Genomic DNA, 19878 nt, shown 5'->3' with positions numbered 1-19878 from the left:
GATGAGAGGGTTATGGTATGAGTGCAGGCAGGTGGGACTAAGGGAAAAAAGTTGTTCGGCACGGACATGTAGGGCCGAGATGGCCTGTTTCCGTGCTGTAATTGTTATATGGTTATATGGTTAATTCTGCTCCTATCACTTATGACCTTATTGCACGAGTGCAATCAAACCAACTTTTCCCTCCAAATATAAATGTGGCCTAATTACATTGATGAAGTGGCCAAGCAAACTAGCCCAAACGTTACAAACATTTTGAAGAGTTCCTTGAGCCGCACTTAAAGGGGTATTATAAATGTATATTGGTGTTTGCTGCTGTAAGAGGGAAGCCAACAACATTAATGCTCCATGACACGAGAGTCTATAGGTTTTATGGACATTCTTAAAGGAATAGAAAGATATGGAAAAGTTAAAGAAGGAAATTCCAGAAGGTAACATCCAGGTAGCTGAAAGGATGGTTACCAGTGGTGATGGGAAGTTAAAAACTTATAAAGGTCAGAAATGGAGGAACACAGAGATCTCAAAGGAATATAAAAACACTATTAAAAACACAATTATTATTGATTACATTATGCAAAACATAGACCCAAATTATTGTTGAGAAGTTCTACATCATGCTTACTTTAAAGTTTTCTGTGACAAGAGTAAACAGTTTGGTCCCACCTCCTTTATCACAAGTAGTATTTGGCATTATAATTTCAAGAGGAGATAAAATCTGCAGTTTTGTAATGACCTGTAACACAAACAGAATGTGCAATGTACATGTTCTTGTGCAATGTAATAGTAATTCAAATCAATTGGATTTTGAAAAGTATGAATGTTTAATACTTACTTTATTTTGTATATGTTTAATACTTACTTTATTTTGTATGTTTAATCCATAGGCAAAAACCCCAAAGCTTAATGAATAAATGATCCGCATCAGAATGCAGCCGCCCGACTCATTACCCACACCAAATCCTGGCACCACATCACCCCAGTCCTCAAAGAACTTCACTGGCTTCCCATTTCCCACCGGATTATCTACAAAATCCTGGTCCTCACCTACAAAGCTCTCAACCACTTGCCCCCCCCCCCCCCCCCCCCCCCCCTTATCTCACTGACCTCCTCTCCCCCTACCAACCCTCACGGTCCCTCAGATCCATTTCAGCCGGTCTCCTCTCCATTCTGAAATCCAACATCTGCACTTTTGGAGACAGAGCCTTCTCCAGGGCTGCTCCCGGGCTCTGGAACTCCCTCCCACAATTGTTCCGAACTTCTGAGTCCCTCACCATCTTCCAGTCCCGCCTCAAGACCCATCTCTACACCACTTAATACCCTTAGTCCCATGTCCCCCTCCCCTTTGCATCTCTGTCTTACTGCTCTATTTTGTTTTGTTCTTGACTCACCATGTAAAGCGACTTTGAGTCCTTGAAAAGCACTATACAAATAAAATGTATTATTATTATTATCCTTGAGCAGCATAGCAATAAAGATAGAATGGTTACAGCACCATTTGGGGCGGCACGATGATAGAGCTAACAGTGCTTGTAGTGCCGGAGACCCAGGTTCGATCCCGACTACAGATTCTTTTCTGTACGGAGTTTGTATGTTCTCGGGTTAATTGACTTGGTGTATGTGTAAATTGTCCCTAGTGTGTGTAGGAAAGCTTTAATGTGCGGTTTGATCGCTGGTCGGTGTGGACTCGGTGGGCCTGGTTCCACGCTGTATCTCTAAACTAAACACAGGAGTTATTTGAATACTCTGACAGGAAAGGCAGAGAGGAATATAGGCCTAATGCAAGTAAATGGGTTTAACATAGGTAGGCATCATGGCCGTGGAGGGCTGAAGGGGTCAGTTTCTGAACTCTATGTTTCGAAGATTCACTCACCCCCTCATGTCCACACCCCCTCATCTCCCTAACAGCCCTCAGGTTCAACCCACCGGTCTTTTCTCCATTGTCTCACAAATGAATCTCCAATGTATATTTGTCCATTCTCTCTCAAAGGCCACAATAGAACCTGGCTCTTTCATATCTGTAAGCAGTGCATTTCTGATTCCATGTTTTATAAGAAGTATTTTTCTTATGTTAGTCTTAACTGTCTTTCCCTATTTTGTATATTGGTATTGGTTTATTATTGCCACTTGTACCAAGATGCAACAAAAAGCCATGTGTGCTATCCAGTCAATTCTTACTATACATTAGTATAGCATGTAGTGTCAAGAGAAAATTTTGAAGATGGCCATGGTGCAATTAAAGAACATGGCAGGTACTGTACACCATCTAGTTTGGATGCTTTCCATGGGTTCACCCTCAAGATGGATCCTCTGAAGTCAGCCTCAGAAACTATAATGTGGTCAGGAACTGTTGGGGCTCGTGAAGGTACATTATTGTTCTTTCTTTCGAAATGAACACAGAAAGGAATGAGCTCATCTGGGCGTGTTGTATCACTGTCGCATGAGCTACTTGGTTTTACCTTATAGGAAGTGATGTGTGCAAGCACTATCGGTTACCTCCAGTTTATCCGAAAGTGTCTATATAAAATAGTCCCTAAAGAATCTAATGAGGAACTGAAAATAATTTTTACAGAGCCCACTGAGAATACGGAACTTAATACCACAGGGAGCAGTTGAGGCTGATTAGATTCAGTTAAGATGATTAACTGCAGAAGTAGTGAAACCAAGATCAATTGTTCCTTTAATGAAAGAACTGTGTAAATATAATGTGAGGAGTAATTCGCAAGACTATGGAGGCCAGCAATGGAACGGAGGAGTTGTTCTGGTGGAGAGCTATGTGGCCACAATGGGCCGAAAGGTGCTGTAAGCGTTCAATAATTCCAGATGTGTATAGCTGGGTGAGGAAGGCCAGGAGAGGCCTGAACCACATTTCCTATTCTGCCAGGGTAGCTTATGAACCAATGGAATGAACAATGGATGTTTCAATCTCTCATAACACACGCCTCCGGTGGTCTCCTCGCGCGCACACACTCACCTGCCCAGCTAGTTTTTATTTCATCTTTTCTTTTCCAACCCCCCCCCAGGTTCCTTCTGCCTATCATCCCTTCCCTATAAAGCCAAACCTGTCACCTTCCACCTCCCACCACCCTTGTTCCCCCCGATGCTGGCACTATTATATACTGACAATCTTCTTTATTCCCTTCAGTCCTTGTGCAGGATTTCGAACCAAAACACAAACTTATACTTTTTTCCTCCACAAATACTGTCTCGCATATTGAGTTCTAACAGTATTCTAATTTTAGTGCCCAGTTCTGTGCTGTTATATGGTATGAGATACCTATAACGTCAAATAAACAACTCGAACATACATCCAGGACCACAAATCCGTGCAGGTAATTTACATGTGTGCGATACACTCGGCATCAGTCAGTGATAGGAACTCTTTCACAGGCCACCCATCTCCATTTGTGATATTTTTTTTGTCAAGCATTATTTTAGCTTAAAACGTGGTATATACTATAGCCTAGCAATTGAATTATATAATTCACAATATTAGGCCTAGATTATAAAGTTCTATTCATTGTCTATTGTGCCACCTGTTACTTTTTTACTGGATTTATAGAGATAGTGACCCCAGCCCAAAGATTAATCTGTCCACGCTCTACAATGACAAGTTCTTGTGCTGATTCAAAGCATTTGTTCAGAGGAAATTATGAAAACATTCAGACTGCCACAAAGAACCATCTGCTTCATTAGCACTCTTCCCCAGCCCACTAAATTTGACCTTTTCTCGCATTCATCTAATTCTCTTTCCAAATTCCGATTCTGCTTTCACTGACATTTCAAATCACAACAGCTTGTTGTGTAAGAAATAATTCCCATTTCAATCGTACTTTGTCACGTACCTAGGTAGTGAAATTCCTTTTTTGCTTAAATTTAATAAAATCTTACTATACATAAGCACAATCATACTAAATTACATTAATGATCATGGCTGATCATCCAACTCAGTGTCCTGTGCCTGCCTTCTCTCCCCCCTGATCCCTTTAGTCACATCTAACTCCCTCTTAAATCTAGCCAATGAACTGGCCTCAACTACCTTCTGTGGCAGAGAATTCCACAGATTCACCACTCTCTGTGTGAAAAATATTTTTCTCATCTCGGTCCTAAAAGGTTTCCCCTTTATCCTTAAATTGTGACCCCTTGTCCTGGACTTCCCCAACATCGGGAACAATCTTCCTGCATCTAGCCTGTCCAACCCCTTAAGAATTTTGTAAATTTCTATAAGATCCCCCCTCAATCTTCTAAATTCTAACGAGTACAAGTCGAGTCTATCCAGTCTTTCTTCATATGAAAGTCCTGACATCCCAGGAATCATTCTGGTGAACCTTATCTGTACTCCCTCTATGGCAATAATGTCCTTCCTCAGATTAGGAAACCAAAACTGTACGCAATACTCCAGGTGTGGTCTCACCAAGACCCTGTACAACTGCAGTAGAACCTCCCTGCTCCTATACTCAAATCCTTTTGCTATGAATGCTAACATACCATTCGCTTTCTTCACTGCCTGCTGCACCTGCATGCCTACTTTCAATGACTGGTGTACCATGACACCCAGGTCTCGTTGCATCTCCCCTTTTCCTAATTGGCCACCATTCAAATAATGGTAAGAATGTAAGGACAGTGGATTACACTGAGGCAGTACACAAGTTGTGCCATATTTCCAGATACCATCTTGTACCATTCCAGTTCAAAGCTGTTAATTAGTCTTAAGTTGGCCATAAAGGCCCTTTGGTTCTAAATTTTGAATCGGGGTACTGCGGTCCTTGGCCTCTGTCTACAGGAAGTAGTTTCTCAATAGGTTTTGCTATATATGTTAGATGATTGAACATGTTTTCTCAGAACATGGGAGATTCTCCCAGGAAACATCTGCAGCACTCCATCAATGTCATGTTTATCGCCCATCCCTTGTTACCCTATCTGGGTAGGTGGTGGATCAACTTCAAGAGCAGAGTAGCAGCTATGTGAGAGTTTGTGAGATGCTAATCATAGGTTCATAAGTGACATGAGCAATATTAGGCCATTCAGCCCATTAAGTCTATTCCGTAATTCAATCATGGCTGATCTATCTCTCCCTCTTAACCCCATTCTCCTGCCTTATCCCCGTAACCACTGACACCCAGACTAATGATCGTATTTATTACCTTAGCATATGTGGTGTTGTCTGCAAACTGGGATAATATCAATTCTGGAGTCTTCAGGTCGAGGCTGGCCATTCCTATTTCACCCCGAGCAAGCCCACGTCCCTCTACTACTGCCACAATTACAGAGGCAACGTGAACTGATACCGCAGAAGATGATGTAACTGTGTGAAAAATATGTAGTCATTAAGATTCTAGCATTGAAATAATATTATCCACTAAACTCTCCACAATCTTGCAGTTGTAACCAGAAGTTATTTTATCTCGCATGTGATAAAACTACATACCAACAAAAAACAAACTGAACAGGAAGAAATCCAACTCGAATGTGGACTATTGATCAGACTTCTTCCAATATATGTTTGCATTTTAAAAACTCCTTCATTGCAGTTTTTCACAAGATGGATTAAAGTAAGGTTGTATGGAGTATGGTTTTGGGTGGGGTAGTAGTTGATCCACAATAATGCAAGGCTTCTGGATAAAAGTTAATTCCTATTATTGTCCTCGTGTTCATTTTTCAGAAACCTGAAATCGATGACTGATTTAAGAACAGCTTCTTCCCATCAACCATCAGGCCCTTGAACACGACACACCAATTAATTATGGTTATTAATTTGTTTTTTTATTATTCAATTTTATATTTGTGTGTCGCATTTACGGGTTTGTTATGCTGCTGTAAGAATTTCATTGTTGTGTTGGAAAATATGGCAATTAAACTCTTGACTCTCTTGGCATTTCTATGACCAGTCTTGAGAAACGTAGTCACTTTTTCAATGTACTAAACAAAATAAATTAATGTGTGTACTGCAAAATACAAACATCACATTGACAACTTCAGATGTGATATCTTCCCTGTCGAAAAGGTTATGAGTTTGAGTCCCATCTCAGGTTTGAGCACAAACATCTATATTACTTTTCCAGTACAGATGGAGTACTGCATTGGCCGAGGGCTATCCTTTGGATGAGATGTCCTCCTTGCTATCTCAGAAGGTCCAATGACACTTCTTCATAAACTGTAACAGTGGTAGTTTTCCCATGAGTAGGAAGGAACAGCAGATGCTGGTTGAAACCAAAGATAGACACAAAAAGCTGCAGTAACTCAGCGGGCAGGCAGCATCTCTGGAGAGGATTGGGTGACGTTTCAGGTCGAGACCTGTCTTGATGCTGCCTGTCCCGCTGAGTTTTCCCATAAGACTTGGGTGATATTTACTCTTTAACAAATGCAGTTTGATTCACTGCTGTGCGTAAGTGTTGCCGTGCACAAATTGGCTGTCACATTTTCTACAGTAATGACAACAGTGCGTATTCTTTGATTTATGGAGGTTGGCTTCCAGGAAAATATTTTGTTAAGTGAAAAATCAGAAACAGAAAGTGTTTTCCATTAGGTTCAAAGTAAAAACTTTTGATTGCCTTCCAAAGTTCAACAAACTTGATCAAAAGATCTCAAACACTTAAATGTCAAATTAATAAAATAAAAATACACGTAAAGTACCGTCTCAGTGTACGCATCAAGTGAAACATACAAGATCCTGAAGGTCACCTAACTAAAGTAGAAATTAGGTGAAACTTTGCAAACGAGTCTTTGGAACATGATAAGCACAGGGGTGATGGATTACCTACCACATAGTGAAAGCCCTGGATATGGAAAGGATATTTCCACAAGTTGGAGAGTCCAGGACCAGAGTGCACAGCCTCAGAATAAAAGGACATAACTTTAGAAAGGAGATGAGGAGGCATTTCTTTAGTCAGAGGGTGGTTAATCTGTGGAAATCATTGCCATATACTGCTGTGAAGGTCGTCATTGGGTATTTTTAAAGCGGAGATTGAGATTCTTGATTAGTAAGGGTGTTAGGGAGAAGGCAGGGGGATGGGGTTGGGAGGGAAAGTAAACAACTAGTAGGCGGGATGCAGTTCAGGATGCAATCAGACCAGCCATGACATTGACGCAGAACAAGATCAAGGAACTGAATGGCTCCTTGAAGGACTCCTTATATCGCCAGATGTAGATGGACTTTCCATGTCAAGGAGGCAGTAGAGAGGTGAGAGGCAGAGATGTCACTGGTTTTGGGCTAACAGGTTTGGGATGCTGGTGAACCTGAATTTGTGACACTGATAACAAGGGTTCATTGTAAGACTGATGATGGAAGCTTAACTAGTATGTTGATGGAAATCCAGACAGCTCTCTTCTCACAGAAGTTGCAGAATCTTTGGAATTCTCTAACCTGTAAGGTTGTGAAGACTAGATAATTGGGGTATTTAGTTGATATCATTGAGGATAGGGAACTGACATCAGCCAGTGATACAAATGGCAGAGCAGGCTTGAGGAGCCAAATAGCCCAGTCCATTTCCTACTTTCTTGTGGTCTTGAGTAAAGCTCGGCTTTTTCTATCATGCGGTCACCACCAAGTGCTGCACGCCATGTTGGAACTGTGGTGTTTCAACATGGCTCACTTATACAATGTATAAGAACCCCCCTGAAATTATTCTCATAGTGAACTATTTGGGACATGTTAGTGGTTTCTTGTCAATTTGACAATATCTTCTCAGAGATGTTTCATGCTCATAAACATATGGGAGAGATGCACCAATTTTGGTTATAATTTGCTCCATACACCATTCACAATTAGACAGACTATGTCATCCCACAAGGAACAGGTGCGGTGTATGCCTATTTTGAAATTGCAACTCTTCCCAATTTTCAGACAGGTGAGTTTATTATTTCATTCAACTCCATAATAACGTCTCATTATACATGCAGATAGAAAGCCTTGAAAGCAATATCACATGGGTTACAACAATAAAATTGTAATGAGGAAAGAACTGCAGATGCTGGTTTAAATCGAAGGTAGACACACAATGCTGGAGTAACTCAGCGGGTCAGGCAGCATCTCTGGAGAGAAGAAATGGGACGTTTTGGGTCGAAACCCTTCTTCAGGAATATTGTTGACACCAAGCACGGTTGTTATCCAGTTTGTTCCTTCTATAAAATTGTGATGAAGGTAGAAACATAATATAATATTATCTTAGTCAGATTGCCACTCCGCTGAAAGATTGATTTTTGAATACTTTAGTTCTCTGAATGGAAGGCAGAGGCTTAGAGTGACCCTTGGGATTGCCTCCAAGGAGAATAATATAACTTGAAGCAGTTTACTCATCTTTTGAGACCAATAAACATCTGGGTATTCTCTTCTGAAAGAGCTATGTTAAACACTTGTTTAAAAAATAGTCACTTGCCACAATAATTCATTCAGTTCCTTGGGAAAATGTTCTGTCACCACGATATTTTCACTTGCTCCCTCCTCTTCATAAGACTAATATTTTGCAGGTTTGCATGTTTCTTGAAAGGTTCAAGCCAGCCACAGACAGCCTTAAATGTATTAGTACCTACGGAAATTCCATCACTTTTCTTTCAAGTCTTATCTTTAATCTTACTTTTTCTTGGATCATGATAAAAACCCAGGGACTCATGCCAGCGAGTCAAAATGTCGAATCACACGCCTGTCCCTTTTGCATTTTCCTCATTAAAATACTTCTATCCTTCATAATGCACAATGCACTTTCAGTTATAACACTATGGGCACAAATTATATCTACATGGTTAAAGGATGCTGCAAGATTCACCAAACAGCTGACAATAATAAATCACTTGTTACTTTTTAAGTTTAGTTTTTTATTGTCACGTGTTTGAGGTACAGTGAAAAGCTTTTTTTGAATGCTATTCAAACAGTTCAAATATACCGGACATGCATACGATCAAGTCAAACTCACGTGTGCTGGAGCAATGGGGAAGATAGAGTGCAGAATATAGTTGTCTGCATTACAGCACATCAGTTCCATAGGTCTCATGTCCACAATGGGGTAGAGGTGAATCGGACAGTACCCTATCATATTGGTGAAGTACACTATGATGAATTACTTCCAGCTTAGTATCAATAGTTATAGTTTCCATTGATTTCCTAGAAGAGATGTAATGCTTGTTGTTGTTGTTGTTGTTGCAGCAGCTATCTTAGTGGATTCACAGAATACATTCTGATAATGGAGCACAAGCTACAGCAACGGGATATTGACCAAGTCAAAATGGTGTGGGAAGAAAGGCTATATATATGGAGGTTAGAGCACTTTTCATTGGAGCAAAAGCAGTTTCATGAATTGAAGGTACTTACCCTAGAGTCCATAGTATAATGATGCAAATGCATAAATCCAAAGTTAAGAAATCAAGAAATACCTGTAATAAATAATCAAATACTTGTGTCACCCTGGTCATTCTTTCTTCTCTCTGCTCCTGTCCAGCAGATGGTACAGAAGCTTGAGAGTGTGCACCACCAGACTCAAGAATAGCTTCTTTAAAGCTTTTCAAGGATCCTTCCACAAACGAGGGTACTGTTCCATTCACGTTGGATATTGTCTATGAAACTGATGCGCTACAATGCTGAGAACTATATTCTGCACTCTGCTTCTTCCCCTTTGACATCGTCTATTGTGTTTGAGTTTGACTATTGTATGGTATACCCGATCTGTTTGGATAGCATGAAAAACAAAGTTTTCACTGCACAGTGGTCCATGCGATCTTGAACCCGATTCATCAGGGAATAAGTTACCAGAGGTGTAGTGAACGTACAACAGAGGGAGAAATTACAATGTTTGAAAGACATTCAGTGCATGCGTAGTCATGGATTAGAGGGATATGGGACAAACGCAGACCAGGTAGGCACCTTGATTGGCATGGAGGGATTGAGCTCAAGGGCCTGTTTCTGTAACTCAACCTTACTAAAAGTGTTTAGTTGGCCGCAAAGCATGTTCAAACGTTGTGAAATCATGTAGGCTACTATGTTCAAGCAGATCTTTTGCAATACACAAAGTGCTGCAGTGGGTCGTGCAGCTTCTGCGGAGGCAACGTTTCACGACGGAACACTTCTTCAGATTTTTCTTCTTGAAGAAAATACAGGAATTCTCGCAAACAGCTTTAATCCACCAATCACTATATTAAATGGTGTCTTTTTAACATTGCTGTTTGTTTTACCTTGCTGTGCACAAACTTGCTGCTGCATTTTTGATTTATGATGGTGACTACAGCTCAGAAGTAATTAGTTGCCTGTGGGCAGTGGCATAGGTATATGTTAAGCACTATAGAAATGGAAGACTTTCCATCATTTTTTCAGATCCTGGAAACAATTTCAGCGTTTTTCAGGGGGTTTGAGAAAGTGTTTCCTTTCAGCGAAGTACCAACAACTAAAGAAACAACTAAAGCAGAATACTATGGATGTTGGAAATCCAAAATAATACATTGATAAAGGTCTTCGACATGAAACGTTAATCACTTCTTCTTCCACAGAGTTTTCCAGAATGTTGTTTTTGTTTAATATTTCCATATTCTGCAGGTTTTGTTTTTATTTTCTAACATAATTATTCTGAAATAAAATGTGAATTCTGGTAATGCACAAAAGTCACACAATTTGTAGCTTAATTGGCCCTAGTCTGTAGTAAGGGAATGAGAAAGTAAGATAACAGAATCGTGTGAAGGTGTATTCAATGGTTGACGTGGTCGGTGGGCCGAAGGCTTGTTTCCATGTTGTATCTTTCAAACAATTGAAAAAATATTTGCGGAGAGCATTAATGTTTCTGGTTCATCGAGATCACATTACATACCTCTTGACAGACAAGAAAGACTATTTTCCTCTGTACTATCTTCAGATCTGTTAACTAGTTCATGATTTTCAGTTTTCAAAAAAATAATGTTGATAGGGGCAAGAGGAAATAATGTGGGAGAGGCTTATAGTATGAATTCCTACAGAAAACAGCTGGTTACAATGACATGCTTTGGCTAACTTTGTCACCCAATGTATATTTTGTATTTTGACAATAGATTGAAATAGGTATATTCATCGACACTTGAATACACTTTTAGGAAGCCCCAACGTGCTTTAAAGCTAAAGAACATATTTAGAAATAGGCAAACAACATTATAAACGACTCAGAATTGAAAACACTTAATTTTTTGGCTGATTAAAGATTAAAAAGATCATTATCTGAACCTGAGTGAGCAGTTTGGGGAGTGCGGAGCTTGGAAGCGGGCCTGGCATTGCGACTGCTGCTGGTGGTGGACACAGGGGTCTTCCTAATTTTGCTTTCATCAAAAGCCTTCAATGAAGAGCTGCTGTGTGCTGAGGCAATTGTGAACTGACTTCTGTTGCCTGCATTTGAACTCTTATCACCGAAGTGTGATTCTGTCAAAATTAAAATCAAGAAGATGATTTTGAATATAACAACAACATATTGTCTTAATAGTAAGCTATTCCAAAGTACATCACGAGAAAATTTTCAAACATGATCTGACACTCAATCTGAAAGGAAGATATTATTTCTGGTGACTTTTGATGACATAGGTTGACAGCAGCATTTTAATGGGGTTGAGAAAGAGAACCAGAGGGGCAGAGCCAAGAAATTCCAGAGCTTGCAGCCTCAGGAACTGAAGGCACAGCTGATGGTGAGGCGGTTAAGTTCAGGGAATGCTGTGGGTCCCAAACCATCCTAGTCTTCTTCTCATGGAGTCCACACACAAGATTAGAAGTTGTTCAGCCAGAGCTGATCACACTTCTCAGCATCTGCATACAATGGTGTCTGTCTTGGTGCTTCTTGCGTGGTGGTGGAAAGATTGGTGAAAACAGTGCCAAAAGTCAAAGCCAATTTTATTTGTCACAGGGCAGCAACGCGAACGCTCTTTCCTTGACCCCACCAACCCAGTAACCGACCACAAACCCACCTACCATCCACTCGCCAAAGCAACCTAAATATCATCCTAATGTACCTCACCCCACTCCAAACTTCAGCCGAACCAGCCCCACTCAAAAACCCAGCACCCCACTAGCACTAACTAACTCCAATGTCACCAAACTGCCGCACCACCAAATTATTCAAGAAGGAACTGCAGATGCTGGAAGATCGAAGGTACACAAAAATGCTGGAGAAACTCAGCAGGTGCAGCAGCATCTGTGGAGCGAAGGAAATAGGCGACGTTTCGGGCCGAAACCCTTCTTCAGACTACAGACCCGAGTCTGAAGACGGGTTTCGGCCCGAAACGTCGCCTATTTCCTTCGCTCCATAGATGCTGCTGCACCCGCTGAGTTTCTCCAGCATTTTTGTGCACCACCAAATTATCCCGTTCTCTCACCCACGTCATGTCAAAGCCATCTCCCACCCTGTATCCAAACCCACACCCCATCCTTCAATTACCCTATACCCACCCCATCCTATAGCCATATATCCACCCCATGCCCATAATCATCCCATACCCATCTTATACCCACCCCATACCCATAACGTGCCCAACCCACCCACATAACCACCCCATGTTACAACACCACATCTTACCCACCACATACCCACCTCATACCCAACATTGTCACCCCATGCCCACTTCAAAAGTCAAAGTCAAAGTTTCCTCTATTGTCATTCAGACCTTTCGGTCTGAATAAAATGTTGTTGCCTTGCAGTCATACATATAAAAACAATAACAAAAACACACATTTAATATCAGGCATCTCCTCACTGTAATGGAAGGCAAAAGTCTTAAGGTCTTTGTCACTTCACACCTACCCCTCCCATTCCCATACCCATTTCATGCACCCCACGCCCATCTCATACCCACCCCATATATTTTATACCCACCCCATATATTTTATACCCATCCTCATCTCATACCCATAACATGCCCATCCCACCCACATACCCACCACATACCCAACATTGTCACCCCATACGCATTACATACACACCCCACCCACCCCACCCGTTGTCCCCCCACCTCTGGCGCCGCTGCCGCCGCTGGGAGTGAAGCCGCTGGCGGTCCGCGGCCCGCGGGTCCCCGAGGCAGAGGCGGTGGCGTTGGCGGTGTTGGAGTCGGGCCGCCCGCTCGACGAGGTGCCCGCCGCCGCTGCCGCCGCTTCTCCCTCCCGCCGCCGGGTCCCGCGGCGTCTCTCCAGCAGCCCGAAGGCGTAGCGGGGCGCGGAAGGCGGGGGTAGGCCGGGCACCGGGGTGAAGGGGCGGCGGGGGGGGGGCAGGTGCGGGTGCGGGGGCTGGGTGCGGGGCCCAGCCCGGGGGTGGGGGCGGGGGTGGTGGGGGTGCCGGCGGGGGTGGGGGGGGGGGGGCGCCCAGCCCGGGGTGGGGGTGGGGGTGCGGGCGCCCAGCCCGGGGGTGGGGGTGGGGGTGCGGGCGCCCAGCCCGGGGGTCCCGGAGCCGGAGCCGCCCCCGCCCGTCGCCGCCATCGTCTGAGGTAAACAAAAGGGCGGGAAGCGGCGCTAAAATGGCCGCCGGGTCCCTCTGCGCAGGCGCGGCCAGGGTCAGTGCAGCGCCACCACCGGTTTTCCGGCAACTGCTGGTCCATAGAAAGATAGAGACATAGACAACAGGTGCAGGAGTAGAGGCCATTCGGCCCTTCGAGCCTGCACCATTCGCCATTCAATATGATCATGGCTGATCATCCAACTCAGTATCCCGTACCTGCCTTCTCTCCATACCCCCTGATCCCTTTAGCCACAAGGGCCACATCTAACTCCCTCTAACATATAACCATATAACAATTACAGCACGGAAGCAGGCCATCTCGGCCCTACAAGTCCGTGCCGAACAACTTTCTCCCCTTAGTCCCACCTGCCTGCACTCGTACCATAACCCTCCATTCCCTTCTCATCCATATGCCTATCCAATTTATTTTTAAATGATACCAACGAACCTGCCTCCACCACTTCCACTAAAAGCTCATTCCACACCGCCACCACTCTCTGAGTAAAGAAGTTCCCCCTCATATTACCCCTAAACTTCTGTCCCTTAATTCTGAAGTCATGTCCTCTTGTTTGAATCTTGCCTATTCTCAAAGGGAAAAGCTTGTCCACATCAACTCTGTCTATCCCTCTCATCATTTTAAAGACCTCTATCAGGTCCCCCCTTAACCTTCTGCACTCCAGAGAATAAAGCCCTAACTTATTCAACCTTTCTCTGTAACTTAGTTGTTGAAACCCAGGCAACATTTCGAGTAAATCTCCTCTGTACTCTCTCTATTTTGTTGACATCCTTCCTATAATTGGGCGACCAAAATTGTACAGTGTACTCCAGATTTGGTCTCACCAATGCCTTGTACAATTTTAAGATTACATCCCAGCTTCTATACTCAATGCTCTGATTTATAAAGGCTAGCATACAAAAAGCTTTCTTTACCACCCTATCTATATGAGATTCCACCTTCAAGGAACTATGCACGGTTATTCCCAGATCCCTCTGTTCAACTTGTGGGCTAATCATATAGCCAATGAACTGGCCTCAACTACCTTCTGTGGCAGAGAATTCCACAGATTCACCACTCTCTGTGTGAAAAAACAGAGTCCGGCACCTCCTTCAATCCGGACACAATTCCAAGTAAAAGCCAAGATTATAGAGCAACCCCTCTAGTACCTTTGATTCCAAGAGGCGCTTGAGACCCACCCCTTGACGTCTCCCGGCCCGTCTCCTACAGAATAGTGAAAGGCCTGGATAGAGTGGATGTGGAGAGGATGTTTCCACTAGTGGGAGAGTCTAGGACCAGAGGGCACAGCCTCAGAATTAAAGGACGTTCCTTTAGGAAGGAGATGAGGAATTTCTTTAGTCAGAGGGTGGTGAATCTGTGGAATTCATAGCCACAGATGGCTGTGGAGGCCACAAGTCAGCGGATATATTTAAGGCAGAGATAGATAGATTCTTGATTAGTACGGGTGTCAGGGGAGAAGGCCGGACAATGGGGTTAGTAGGGAGAGATAGATCTGGGAGACAGGTCACCTTTCAGATCTATTTTAAAAATCTTTTAATCTCACCTTAAAGCTGTGCCCTTTTGTTATTATACCGCTACCATGGGGAACAATTGACTGACTACAGGTGTTGTCTGTGCAGTGTGTACCAAAGATCCTAGGTGTGTACGCTCTCCCTGTGACCACATGGGTTTCCTCTGGTTGATCCTGTTTCCTCCCACATTCCAAAGACTTGTGGGCTAATTAGCTTCTGTAAATTGTTCCTAGTGTGCAGGATACAACTCGTATATAGTGGGGAAACCGCTGGTTGGCGTGGACTCGGTGGAACGAAGGGCTTGTTTCCACATTGTATCCTTAAACTAAACTAATTTGTGCCTTCCATATATTATGTGCCTCAAGTTTATATACCTCTATCAAGCCTCCTTCACAACCTATCCATGTTCTCCACAGATGCTGCCTGACCCGCTGAGTTACTCCAGCACTCTGCGTGTTTCAAGTATTGCAGCAGATTTGATGGGTCAAATGGCCTTCCAATGCCGCTGTTGATTCGGAACTACGTCTAAAGATCCAGGATGAATTGATCGGAACTGTAAAGTCCATGGGTTGAGCATTGTCAGGCTGAGTTTCTACAGACTGCACAAGAGACATTCTGATACTCAGCGGCATCCCACTGCTGATGTTTCAACTTATGCACCCGACAGGAATTTAATTAAGTAAAAGAGTTTTCAAAATAATTTAACCAAGGACTTTAATAATCGGGAGAGATTGGGCAGGCTGGGCTTGTTTTTCCTGGAGTGCAGGAGACTGAGGGGTGACCTGACAGAGGAATATAATACTATGAGAGGCAGAGACAGGATGGCTAGGCAGTTTATTTTCCCCACATGGTAAGGGTAACAAAAGCAAGACATGTTTAAAGTGAGATTAATGAATTGTGAAAGGGGCGAGGGATAATAGAGTGGTTGATATCTGGAGTTCACTGCCAGAGAAGGTGGAATAATCGGATACCATCACAAATAGACGTGGATATGGACCAGTAGTGCAGGAAGGCCAGCATGTATATGATGGGCTGAAGGGCCTGTTTCTATGCTGTACCACCATGTGAATGTTTGACTGCAATTAGAAACAGTAAATGCCACAAATGTGTAACAGTGATGGGGGGACAGGAGCATACCCTTCCACCCCTCTAGTCCAGTAAGATGACCACCCATCACATGTGGCTCTTTTCACTTTAATTTCAGACTGTTATGGTCTAATCATCTAGTATTGTAGCTATTAAATGATTGTCTCATTGATTATTACATGTTTATGAATGTTATTGCATTAATGGACCTGTTTAAATGCAATAAGACTTTCATTGTTCGATTGCCAGTACATATGACAATGAAACACAAAGTGCTAGAGTAACTCAGCGGGTCAGGCAGCATCTGTGGAGAATATGGATAGGTGACGTTTCACAGTGCTGGAGTAACTCAGCGGGTCAGGCAGCATCTGTGGAGAACATGGATAGGTGACGTTTCACACAGTGCTGGAGTAACTCAGGGGGTCAGGCAGCATCTGTGGAGAACATGGATAGGTGACGTTTCACAGAGTGCTGGAGTAACTCAGCGGGTCAGGCAGCATCTGTGGAGAACATGGATAGGTGACGTTTCACAGAGTGCTGGAGTAACTCAGCGGGTCAGACAGCATCTGTGGAGAACATGGATATGTGACGTTTCACAGAGTGCTGGAGTAACTCAGCGGGTCAGGCAGCATCTGTGGAGAACATGGATAGGTGACGTTTCACAGAGTGCTGGGGTAACTCAGCGGGTCAGGCAGCATCCCTGGAGAATGTGAATAAGTGAAATTTCAAGTTGGGACCATTCCTCAGACTGCTTTGTAGATGCTGCCTGACTCGCTGAGTTCCTCCAGCACTTTGTGTTCCAAGCAGGATTTCAAGATCTGTAATTCTTTGTGTCTACATCTGACAATTAATCACTCTGATCTTCGCAACACTTTGTTGGCAGTGAATATTTGTCTGAAGTAGAATTAATGTTAAACGCAGAGTAAGCACATTCCATATCAAATGTTTTATTCATTTGTAAAATGGAGCACCACTGACAAGAGTGTTGTCAGTGTGTCCTGTGGTGCCTCCTCATGTCCCCCTTCGTGAAGGCACTTGAAGTGACCTTTTAGTTTCAGTTAGAGATACAGCGTGGAAACAGGTCCTTCGGCCCACTGAGTCTGCGCCAACCAGCAATCACCCGATATACTTGCACTATCCTACACACTAGGGACAGTTTTACAATTTTTAACAAAAGCAATCAAACTACAAACCAGTACATCTTTGGAATATAGGAGGAAATCGGAGATCCCAGAGAAAACCCACACGGTCACGGGGAGAACGTACAAACTCCACACAGCCAGCAACCGTAGTCAAGATCGATTTTGAGTCTCTGGCGCCGTAAGGCAGCAACTCTACCGCTGTGCCTGCCAGAGTTCCTTTGTTCATTTATAAAGCCAGAGTGAGAGAGAGCAGTGAAATAGGGGGGTTTAGGGGAAAGAGTGGAGGGGTGTAACTTGGGTGGAGGGGTGTAACTTGAAATTGAAGAATTCAATGTACATGCCATTGGGCTGTAAACTACCCAAGCGGAATATGTCTGAACTCTCTTCCCCATGCTCCTGCCAACATTCATCATTTCATTGGAACAACCTAATCCCATCCAATATCGGGGAATAGCTTTAACGTAGGGCTGGACAACTTGGTTTTGGTCCCGTTCACAGAACAGTGCAGCACAGAAACAGGCCCATCCGCCCACACATGATCACGATACCTTTAAACTGATCTCATGTGCCTGCACGTGAACCATATCCCTCCAGTTCCTGCACATCCTCGTGCCGATCTAAAAACCTCTTAAACGCCACTATCGTATCTGCTTCCACCATCACCCCAGAAAGGTGTTCCAGAACCCCACCACCCTCTGTCCCACCCGTCACCATTCAACTTACTACCTCTCACCTTATAGCTAAGTCCTCTAGCCTTGGACATTCCCACCCTTGGTAAAAGTTTCTCAACACACTATCTATTCCTCTCATAATGTTATATACTTCTATCAAGTCTCTCCTCAACCCCGGATGTTATAGAGTAAATAATCCAAGTCAATCCAACCTCTCGCTGCAGCTGAAACCCTCTAATTAGGCAGCATTTCTGGTAGGCCTCCTCTGCACCCTCGCCAAAGCCTTCACATCTTTCCTGTAATGAGGTGACCACTGCCCACCAAGTCCCCATTACATTAGAGTTTGGGGCACCTACTCTATCCCAACTTCAACACAACAATGGCACAGTAAAGATGAGCTGGGGAGGTCACGGTGGCGCAGTGGTTGAGTTGCTGCCTTACTGTCTGGTGCTGTCTGTACGGAGATTATACGTTCTCCCCGTGACCTGCGTGGGTTTTCTCCGAGATCTTCGGTTTCCTCCCACACTCCAAAGACGTGCAGGTTTGTAGGTTAATTGGCTTGGTAAATGTAAACATTGTCCCTAGTGGGTGTAGGATAGTGTTAATGTGCGGGGATCGCTGGTCGGCACGGACCCGGTGGGCCGAAGGGCCTGTTTCTGTGCTGTATCTCTAATCTAAACTAAAGTTACAGTGGAAATACTGGATGCTGAAATAAAGCCAAATCCGTGGAGAGCTGCAGTTAAAATCTCAAGTTGCGGAACTGGAACATTCTCTGGAACTGTGATGGGAAATATTAAACAGATGGTGGATCAGAGTTCTTACAAAGAGCCATCATACGCAGTGGGTGCTATTTTCACTAATGATTATACAGCATGGAACAGGCTCCAGCCCACCAAGTCTCTGTTGACTTTCTAAACCCCTTCTACACTGATCTCATATTATTCTCTCCACATTCCAATCTACACCACACAGATTCCACCCCTCACCCATATATAGGGAACAATTTACATCGACTGATTTAAGTACGTCTTTGGGATGTGGGAGGAAACCAGAGCACCCGAGGGGAACTTATGTGGTCACAGGGAGACAGTGCAAACTCCACACAGACAGCGCCGAGGTCAGGGTCGAACCTGCGTCTCTGCTGTTGTAAGGCAGCAGCTCTACCCACTGCGGTTTGCTCGTACATTGAGGCACAATATAAACTTATTTTATTTCTTGTACAGAAGTGTGAAAACGTACACCTCCAGATTCAGGGACAGTTTCTCCCAAAGATATAGACACAAAAAGCTGGAGTAACTCAGCGGGTCAGACAGCATCACTGGAGAAAAGGAACAGGTGACGTTTCTGATCAACACCCTTCTTCAGACTGATCGAGAGAACAGATTGATGGTAATGCACGATGATTGATCATTATCTTCTTTGGGAACCACAGGGGAATCACTACCACAGACAATGATGGTCCAGTTCTATGCTGCCATCATAGAGTCCGTCCTCACCTTCTCCATCATGGTCTGGTTTGGCTCAGCCACCAAGCACGGCATCCGCAAGCTGCCACACATCACTCGATCAGCCGAGAATGTTATTGGCTGCAACCTTCCCCCCAATCAACGAACTGTACACTGCAAGGGCCAGGAAGCGAGCAGGGAAGCTCATCTCTGGCCCCTCTCACCCTGGCCACAAACTCTTTGAATCACTTCCCCCTGGAAGGCAAACTCCGGACTGTCATAACATAAAAACAGCTTTTTCCCACGAGCAATAGCTCTGCTCAACAGCCAAAAGTCTGTGGCCTCCTTTTGCTCTGGTATTTTATTTCATTTTTCATGTTTAAATTATAATGTTTTATTTTTAATTGTCTACCGACATCATGTTGTTACTTGCGAGCGGAGCACCAAGGCAAATTCCTTGTATGTTTACATACTTGGCTAATAAAATGTATTAATTCATTCGTTCATTCAAAATAGAATCAAACTCAAAATATTTAAATACAGAGCGATGCTCAGATTTACAACATTTTATTTAATTATCCTTACCAAGCAA

General features: G+C 43.6%; 1 protein-coding gene across 1 annotated transcript in view; it reads right to left on the bottom strand.

Moving 5' to 3' along the window:
- msh4 (mutS homolog 4) overlaps positions 1-13396 on the bottom strand; it is a 77240-nt gene extending 63844 nt beyond the window's left edge. Inside the window, exons 1-5 of the mRNA XM_055630790.1 lie at positions 13313-13396; positions 12937-13207; positions 11168-11359; positions 5139-5299; positions 620-730 (exon numbers count right to left, since the gene is read on the bottom strand). Coding sequence (XP_055486765.1) covers positions 620-730; positions 5139-5299; positions 11168-11359; positions 12937-13207; positions 13313-13396 — 819 coding nt within the window. The remainder of the gene's footprint in view (positions 1-619; positions 731-5138; positions 5300-11167; positions 11360-12936; positions 13208-13312) is intronic.
- Positions 13397-19878: the final 6482 nt, after the last annotated feature.

The sequence above is a fragment of the Leucoraja erinacea genome, unplaced genomic scaffold (assembly GCF_028641065.1).
Source record: "Leucoraja erinacea ecotype New England unplaced genomic scaffold, Leri_hhj_1 Leri_52S, whole genome shotgun sequence".
Lineage (NCBI taxonomy): Eukaryota > Metazoa > Chordata > Chondrichthyes > Rajiformes > Rajidae > Leucoraja > Leucoraja erinaceus.
The sequence above is the reverse complement of the archived record's forward strand: the minus strand, read 5'-3'. Positions and strand labels throughout refer to the sequence as shown.